This window comes from Nothoprocta perdicaria, unplaced genomic scaffold, assembly GCF_003342845.1.
Source record: "Nothoprocta perdicaria isolate Ctin4 unplaced genomic scaffold, notPer1 scaffold_57, whole genome shotgun sequence".
NCBI classification, from domain to species: Eukaryota; Metazoa; Chordata; class Aves; order Tinamiformes; family Tinamidae; genus Nothoprocta; species Nothoprocta perdicaria.
The window spans coordinates 3,707,230-3,717,120 of NW_020455832.1; the positions used below are offsets into that span (position 1 = coordinate 3,707,230).

Genomic DNA, 9,891 nt, shown 5'->3' on the forward strand with positions numbered 1-9,891 from the left:
AAAAAAAATAGATTCCAGAATGTTCATTAGGAAAAAAGAACAAGGGAAGAAAGACAGAAACCTACATACATGCCTATAAAGAACACTCTCTGAGGACAAAAGAAAAATCTTTTAACTTTAGGCTTACTAAGCACAAGCAAAAAGCAGAGGTTATAAATAGAGTATGCAGACTTATAGTAAAAGGACAGCTCCAAGCTATCCACTGGAAAAAAAAAATCTCATGCTAAATCAGTGCTTCTCAGACTGGGGAGAGAGACTGCATGACAGAGGTCAGACATCAAACTCTAGATGCTTTTATGCCAGCTGTTGAATGCACCACTTTAGAAAACAGCATTTTGTATCATCTATTAGGTATTGCAGAGATGTTACACAGTTCATATAACTCAAATGCACTAGAAAAAACACAAAACATTATTCAAAATAGCATGCAAAGTTATACTTACCTAGAATAACACCCTGTGCACCTCTATAGTAACTGGGTGTTAATGTTCTGAACCGCTCCTGACCTGCGGTATCCTAAAAAGCCATTCAGAAAGTTCCATTATTCAAAATTTGAGCAGGGCCTAGTGTAGCCCTCACAGGCATTCTGCTTCTAACAAATGCACAAAATAAGTTTCAAAGTCCTTTATAATACACAACTAGCAGAATAACTGACTTTATAAACCCCTCTGCCATGTTACTGCACAAGAGCTCTAGACCCTGCATAGCCTGCCCTGGGAAACAGCTTTAAACTGTTAAATGTAGTGAGTAACAGGACTACATACCAAAAAGCTAGTTATTTCTGCTGAAGTAGTTGCTCTGTGGCTTGTATAACTATGTAAATACACACAGCTGCAGCATTAGGTTTAAGATTTTGTAAAAAGCATCACAACCTGCAGCAACAAAACCAGTCCTCCAACTTTATACAGCGTCATTTAAGTTTGATTCAGAGTCAGAGCAATCGCATCTAACATGTCACAACAGAAGAGATTAGACAACAGAGGAGATTAGAGTCTTCCTGTTTAAGTAAACTTGGATTAACACCATCAAATACTTACAATGTTAAGAGCTCTACAACACAAGAATGGTGATGTCCTTTTCAAGGCTAAGCTACGGGGCAAACCATCCCAACACTGCGTATGTTGCAGACTTCAGCAAAGCCTTCCAGAGCTTCCCCAGCTAGAAGCTGACTGCTGCCAAGTCTTCCATTTTTGTCAACTGATGTCACCTCCATGAACACAAATGTAGAGGGTACAAACAACCCCACAGCCTTTGCAACACACACAACACAGCACAGGTTCAAATGGTTSCCCGGCAAAGGGTTTAAGTATCTGAACCAGGCTTTGCAACTTCTGCAACTCAACTTTATATTTTCAAACTGGTCTGCTGTCACAATACAATTTTACAAGCTTTTCTATTAAAAATGACCTCAGATAATTAGGAGAAACCTTATTCACCAACAAGAAATAAGATAAACCCTAGAACCCTATGTAATAACTTCTGTCTCCTTATTGCTGATCATACTGCTATCAATCTCTGTCATCCCACATGTCTTGATGTCTCTGCAGTCCCTGCAATATTTTTCCTTGTCAAATACATCAATTTCTGTGAGGAATTCTGCTGTTCTGGCAATACAGAAGTCCTGTTCGTCACTTGAGATATGATACACCCTCAAAGCAAAGGAAGAATTACAACACAAATTTAATGTTCCAGTACTTCTTTCCAAGCAGAAAAGGTCAGATATCCTAACAATACAAGAAACAAGGTTTTACTACGGATTGCTACAAGCAGCTACACTTGAGTTCAAATGCTTAAAATATGTTGTAAGTTACACAAATATGAAAGTGAGTTGGCAGACCAGAGAATGTTAAAATAAAAAAAAAAACAAGTTTGGAAGTACTTGCCATAAATTCAGAAATGCTACTTTAAACTAGAGTTGAACATCAACCATTCTAAGGCTGACGTCACATTACTGCTCCCTCTGAGCTGCATCAGCTAAGTAAAGCTGAACTCAAGTATATAAAAGCCTCTCTCTAAATAAAAAGGGGTTTTGACACTATTTCTCAGCCTATTAATACACTAAGTTTTGTCCAAAATGCTTGTCTGAAATGCCTTAAAAATTGGTAATTACAGAGAAGAATGAGCTGCACTGAAAAGTCTTAGATTATTAATCACAATACCCACTCTCCTCAAATATTCTATGAAAGCTGTAGTAAGGATGCAGTATCAGGCAAGTCAGTCCTTGAAATATGAACAATGAATATGCAGTTAAAATTAGGAATGACCACGTCCACATTTGCACATAGCAATTTAGTGTCCTTTCCTTTCTTCCTGTCTCCTCYCTCATCCAAGTCAGACACAGAAACAGCATCGTGGAATTTAACAGGCAGCAGAATTGTCAACCACAGCTCATTCCACCTTCTCAATGGCCCAGTATTAACCTCCCACTCCTCTAAAATGCCTTCACACTAAAAATAATACTAATTCTATACAACTACAGTACACTATTCCTAAAACAAAGCCACACCACAGGAACTTGCAGAGGGAGAGGACAGGGAAACTTACCCATATTGCCAGCTTAGCTTTGTTTCCATCAACTGAAATAGTTTTCACCTTGAAGTCCACACCTAGAAGAAGAAAAATATTTCGGTTGCTGAGCATGAGCCACAAGCATTTTTACAACAGAAGAAAAAAACACCAAACAAAAAACACTCYGGAAACAAGTTGTGCTTTGATAGGAAGAAACTGGGTAAGTTTTGTCAGTTACTTCTGAAGTTTGTTCTCAAAACTCAAGAAGAAGGACTTCTGCAAAAGAACCCACGGACATTTTAGGCCATGGACTCAGCAAATATTTTAGGGAAGTTTATTAAAGCAGAGTATTCCTGGAGAAGTGTTCAAGTTTACCATTCAAATGGGATAACACGTTTGAGCAAAGAATAGAAAGCTAATCTTTTATTAGCTGTATGTGGAAGTGATGGCCCCTTCAGTGCACAGGCAAAACACCTTCTAAACACCTTCTACTCAATGAAAGCTGCCTAACTGTCTGGAGGCAGAAGATTCACACACACTTTTAAAGCAAAGCTGATGGTAACACTGACAAAAGGCACCATTTCAAATTACACAGAAGAAATAAAAATAAACTAAAATACTGAAGTTTCATGTATTATAGTTTGGTTATTGAAAAAAGGCTAAAATTAGCTAAAAGCACATTAAAATATATTTTTGAAGAGTGATCAAATGGGAAAGTATATAATATTCTCCCAGCATAACAAGTATTTCAATACATGCAAAACACATTTAGGGAAGAAAAGCTGTTAAATGATCAACTCTGATAATCAGTCTGCATGAACAAAACCAGTGGAGAGCTGCAGAGCTCAAGAGAGCCTCGCTGAACTAAGCAGTTCAGCTATGTTCTCTAAACACTTTGAGGACATGCACAGATTTGCTTGTGTGACAAAAGGCAGCTCCAAGCTTGCAAGAAGAGTGATGTTTTCAGCCTTGACATGGGAATTGCTGACAGTGCTTTCCACTGTGCCCTGGAAGGTAGCCAGAGACAAGCCAGCCTGTTCCGTTACGCTCCTGCGTGTTGACACCCACTGTCTCCAAAGAGTCTCAGCACTRCACACTAACACACTGCAGACCTCAGGTCTGGAAGAAGCAATTCTGTCACTCACTGTCACGCCACTCTGGCATCTGGGTCAGTGTGCCACACCTATTTATATCATGTGCAGCATCACCTGAGCACATTATTTGTGTTTTAAGYAACTAGCAAGTTAGGCAACTAGGAGCTGCAACACTAAGCGCAAGGAAAACCAAACAGCAATGAAACATTAGAGGCAAATAAAAATATGCATGCAATAAATTGCTTCATTTATAAGAATTGCACTGAAAATTTATGTAGAAGCTCTCATACAAAGAACAAGCAAGTAAGCACAAGCAGTAAAGACAASAGATAAAATACTGAAGTACAGTCTGATAAGCTTCTTGTAACAACACTGCACTAATCTGCTTCAAGAGAATCTGCAAGAAAGAGACAGGTGATAYGGCAGGAGGAAAGAGCAAGACACATTTAGTCCAGCTGAAGCTATCAGGAGTCAAAGATGCTCATGCTCCTGAAAATACTACAAGATCATTTGAAAATTACAATCCAAAAAAGAAACAAAATACGAATGGATTGGTGAGGTTTTACTATAAAATTAGGCTCACTAGCTGTATGTTTGCACAAGCTACAAAGATAAGACATCTTTATGTCTCAAGAGATCATTGCAAGGGAGCAACTAGGCTGCAGTTAAGGCTTTACTCAAGAAGTCATTCTTACAAATAGCACATGCATCTCTTCATTGCATAACCCAAATAAAAGTTGCAGTCACATCAAACCAGACCGGCAATCAGAAGGAACCGGAGACATTAAAGGACAAAAGGTTCAAATTTGGTATCTAGGATCTGTGTTCAGGTATTCTGACAACAGAGCTACATCCTTGAAGATACTCAAAACMCCTGATGGAACACAGTTATTGGCTTACCCACTCCTGGTGATCGTGCCTGAGTCTGGGGCTGGACCAGTTCACCTCCAGAGGCGCCTTCCAGCCTTAACTATCATGCAATTTACATATTAGGACAGTTATATTTAAAACCTCAAATATTTTATCTATGTTATTATAAAAMCTGTCATAAATTTAGAGCTGACATACTGTCTCTCAATAATAGTTTCACCAAAAGAGACAGAAATACTCCAGTCATCTTCCTGCTACAGCCTAATAGTTAAAAGGTGAAAACAAATCCCAGGCTTTATTTGTCTGTACTCTGTCCAGCTAAAAGGATACACAATACACCCACRTGCTGCTTTCTCCTACAAATGCCCCACACACCATGTCCTAACACCCTCATGGGTGTTCCCAGCTCTACCTACTGCATGGTAGTACTAAGACATAAGGTAGAGCGGCCAAATAGCTGTGGCGATCCAGGGCAGTAACCRCTCAGTCTCTGGAGCTTTTCTTCCCTTTTTCTGCCAAATGATCACCTACATTTCAGGTCAGTATAACTATTTCGCAATTCAAATTCAAGTTGTTTCTCTCTCTCRTCTCCTCCACATAAAATACAGACATTTTATTCTGTCAGTAGTAACCCTTGAGGTATTTCTACTTTGTTAGCAATAATTAGCTACCACGTCCACTGTTCTGTATTTTGACAAACCCTGAAGAGGTAGAACTACTTCAGGAAATAATTACTTGGTTTCTTAAATAGTTCACTAATGACAGTTTGTGGCTGGTAAAGAGGCTACATAAGAGCAGCAGAATGAAAACAACCCATTTATAAAGATGCACCAACTAAAGCTAAGCCTATTGCTATCTGAAATATCAAAGCTAATAAAGCTTTTCCACACCGACTACCTGACCCATACAGGTGACATACCACGGTAGCAATGTGATTCTAAACACATTCAGCACCAGAACTGATTACGATGCAAGGTTGCCATCTTCAGCAATTAGTCTGCTCCAGCCCTGCCTCCTTCTACACATCCTCTCTGAAGGATCCTCAGGTCCTCCATTAAAAGCAGTGGAAAGAACAAAAACGGGTTATGATCCTGCTCTACTGGRTGAGCAACTACAAGAGGTGCAGGAACAAGTGTGCCAGGCATGGAGAGCATCAGCTGTATCTGAGTCCAGAGAAGAGGAAGTTCCTTATCCTAGAGGATGGGCATAGCAAAGGACCCAATACTCATTAYGATCCAGTCCTCATTTTGGTGACGAGCTCCCAGGGACACGCCCCAGCAGGCCTGAGTCWCTGGGAAGCAGAGAAAAATAAGTTCGTACAATAAAAAACTTGAAAAAAAAAAAACCTCCCCACCTCCCAGGAAAAAGAAATGCCATTGTTTGATATTTTAAGTGTGATGAAAATGAACTAATGAAGATTTACGACCAAAGCCAACACCACAGCCGTGGGGCCAATTTGCTCCAGCTATTCCATCAGCAAGTCTATGGAAGAACTCCGCATATTGTTTTCTTTCTTCCTTTGGCCTCAAACTTTTGTCACAACTAACTCTTGTAACATGTAATACAGTTTCACTTGTTTCAGGAAATTTGTGTTTCATTTTGAAGTCACACACCAAACACAAGACCACATTACTTTGACTACTGTTTGACAGGCATTTCTCTGAAGCCTAAAAAAAGAGCTTTTATAATTTATGATGGTATAACAAATCTTATTTGTCAAACTGTCAAATTGCAAGGCTTTATCAATGCTTTTCCACCAACGTAACAGCACTGATGAAAAAGCCTCAGTAGTTTTCAGATTAGGTTTTGATGTCAGTATTATAAAAGATACTAATTACGTTATCCGTCATCTTGAGACAACAGATCTTCCTCTAAAGTTAACAAGTTTAAGAACTTAGCAATCTGCTGGACTATGAGTCAAAAATTGTTCTTTCACTTCAACAAATTCCTTTCACAGGATTCAACTTAATTAGAGGCCAAAGGCCACTCTCTATGGCCATCTTGTGCACAGCTGCAACAGGTGCCCAGGGAAMCAGCTATGGGCCTCCAAACGGCGCAGCTTAAGTAAGATTAACTCTCACACAAACCACGAAGTCTGATTTCAATAACTTTAGGTCAACRCTGCATAAAGAAAAACACTCTTTCACAAAATATAGCCAAAGATGAAAGCAGTGACAAAGGCTATGTGAAGATACTTATTTTAAATAATCTTGAATCGAGAATTGTACCCACAATGCATGAACCAGCAATTATTTCCTCATGGTCTACACTAGATAAAGGAAAGCAGAAGCAATCTGAATGAATGTTTTGTCCTTTCTGGGGAAAAAATAAGATTGTTCTTTTGCTGATGAAGCACTAAGTTTAAGCTTGACAGCACTTGAAAGCTACCATCAGAAGTTCAGTAACAAAGCTCTGAAATTTTGGCACTGCCCTATTAGTCAGGCCTATAAAGTTAGATAATGGATAGGCCAAAAACAATCTCCATCCAAGTGGAGATATCTCCAAGTGAATTTCATTTTTTTCTGAAGTTATAATCATCAGAACAAAATGATGCTCTTTGGGTTTCTATAGAAATTAGCACATAATGACACCCTGAATGCAACTAGGCCACTGCATAGTACCACATCAGTAACATCAGTTGGATTTTTTATTTTTAAAACAATCAGCCTCCACTTACTCAGGAAGTTATATAACATTGCCAAGAAAGTCTTAGGAGTACTTAGTAGCATATGCCCATTTATTGTCTTTGCAAAGATCATTCTCCCATCTTAATATGCTTACACCAGTGATTCTCAGAGGCAACAGAAGCTATTTAAAGACACMAAGTGAGAGAAGGCTTAACAGAGTATTSAGGAGTCCCTAATGAACTATAATTCTCAGTGTCCCATAGGAAACCATACCCTTATAAATCCTACTAACACTAATGACAAAGATCAATTATTCACTTCTCTGAAGCAGTYAGGCAGAGCTGAGTGTTTACCAACACATGAACTTTCAGAATAGAGTAAAACAAAAAGTTTTATATTAAGATGCACTATGTTGAAATAATTATCATTCTTTTCTATTATTTTAGTAATGTTTGGCACAGATGGCTGCATGTTGTTGCACAGCTGGTTTCACTGTTCGTAGGTATCATACCAACAGTCACGACACATCACTCTTTTACAGCAGCTCTAGATTCTTGGCTGTCTTCCATTTTTCTCCGAATTTAGCTGACAAGGAAATGATTATTAAGTAGGAGAGGAAAGTGACAATTTAATTTACATTCTAAAGAAGATAAAAGGAGGCCATACAGAGCAGCCCAGTACATCACAGTATTCTTCGGAGTTGCAAGGGCCAACATCCTTTCTAAACAGTCTTAGGTCCTCTTTGGGTAGCGACGTAAGTATCACACCAAAATAAAAGCTCTGGACATCAATGTTACTATTACTACACATAAATCAGCAGGTGATCTAACAGTAGCTCTTACACTTCCATTTCAGCCCAAAATGCTGACAAATACTGAAGTGCAGGTTGTTCTGCTAGAGCAGTCTGTTCACTCAGGACCTTCACCTTCATGAGGACGGGTGACATTTGCATCTACTTAACATATACATCTGCTTTCCCAGCTAGGATAGAGTTTTGTATAAGGGGACAATTGAGGGACAGTTACAACCATGTACAGTCAATACTCTGCATCAATTAGCACTGCAAACTAAAACTGAGCCATAGCATTCTTTTCTTACAGAAGAACAGACACATCTGAAATTTGTTACCAGTTCAGCCAGACTCAACAAGGTACAATTTTGTACTGAACGTGGTATGAGTATTCCTCAAGCAGCATCAGCGCACACTTACCAATTGTTGCTGCAAGTTCCGGGTCAAACGTATCATCTGTGAACCGTAGCAAAAGGCTGTTGGGCAGGGGAGAAAAATAAGAAGTAGTATTAGAATATCAAACATTTACTGCCTCATATCCCTTGCTTGCCAGAAGCGTGTATACTAAAAGTATGAAAGAAGGTGAATCAAAAGTGGAAAAAGAATATCAAATAGCTAAAAGACAGGTCTCAGTTTGCTATGATTTCTTTCCTGTAAAATYGAAAAAAGGGAATGCAGCTATTACAGTAGCCATGCTAAGTCAGAAGGATCTGGGCTTCTTCCTGCTGGCCTTTTCCTACCATCTCCTGCTGAGAATGTGTGTCCATGAGGAAAAAAAAAAAAAAATACCACTCATGTTGTCAGATCAGTTGCCCAGAGCAGTCATATGCTCTGCTTCTCAAAGTGTTTCACTTCTATCAGATTCTATTTTTACTCTTCTAGAACTTAGTACCGAAGACAGACATTTTTTGGCTCCATATTGCCTCACATAGTATTTTCTGTAAGCCCATATACTGTGCTGTGTGCTCAGGCCAAAGAGTAGCTTGTAAAAATACTAAGGGCTACACTCCTCAAAAAAACTCACCGTTTAACAGTAGAAATAGCTTGCCACTGCTTTAGAAGTTCATGTTCTTTTTACACCAAAAGCCTCCACATATACAACATCTCCCCAGTGTACACAACATCCAGATATATTTGCCACCAGTATAAGAACATGTACAATTAGATCCAGGCATAAACATTACAGTAATAATATCCTTCTAAAAAGTACTCAGTACAGCCACYGTACTTGTGACAAATACACACATTTTGTATATATATACATGCATAYATTCTCAGTATACTTTTTTAAAATCATCAATCTTATATATTGRTGACAAATACACATTACCACATGACAAACAGCAGTTTGCTATGTTTACTGACAGCCTCAGTTCATTTTCAGATTTTCAGGCTAGAGAAACAAAAGTACAGGCCTCTGTGGGGTCTTCCTGTGGTTTTTTGTTTGTCTTGTTTTCCTTCTCCTGCCCCCTCCCCCCCCCCTTTTTTTTTTTTAAGACAAGTATTTTTAGCACTTGGTCACAGGACTGCAACTGCAGAAACATGGCTACTGAGCTTTCCTTGCTTCACTAAGTCTGGACTATAATTCCAAAGCTGACCACAAAGCAAGTTCCTTTCCCATTCAAGAATGCACTAAAAGTAGCAGCCAAAAATAGCTTTATTTGCTCAAGAGCGGTTCAGGAAGATAAGAATCAGAGAAATACAGGCAGAAAGGTTTTATTCTTCTTTAATCTTCAGACAGTTGTATCAGGATACCAGTGAAGAGCAGCTGTTTTTACTTACAATTAGTCTCTCAAATCAGCCAAAACACAAAGTCCTCATACTACCACAGAACATGCTCCCTGCGACTAGAGGTAAGACAGCATTTGGATCAGAAGTCAGGACTCAACCAAGCACTAAGCCAGGCTAACACAAAGGCAATGTTTGATCCTGCCTAGTCAAGGAACAAATCAAGTTTCTCTACCTGAACTGCTACAGCATCGGCCACTCTGAAGAGTTTTCC

General features: G+C 39.0%; 1 protein-coding gene across 1 annotated transcript in view; it reads right to left on the minus strand.

The window, feature by feature from the left end:
- RAB18 (RAB18, member RAS oncogene family) overlaps window positions 1–8,807 on the minus strand; it is a 13,362-nt gene extending 4,555 nt beyond the window's left edge. The window contains exons 1-4 of the mRNA XM_026048781.1: window positions 8,782–8,807; window positions 8,310–8,365; window positions 2,545–2,606; window positions 444–516 (exon numbers count right to left, since the gene is read on the minus strand). Coding sequence (XP_025904566.1) covers window positions 444–516; window positions 2,545–2,606; window positions 8,310–8,365; window positions 8,782–8,807 — 217 coding nt within the window. The remainder of the gene's footprint in view (window positions 1–443; window positions 517–2,544; window positions 2,607–8,309; window positions 8,366–8,781) is intronic.
- Between the last annotated feature and the right edge of the window lie 1,084 nt (window positions 8,808–9,891).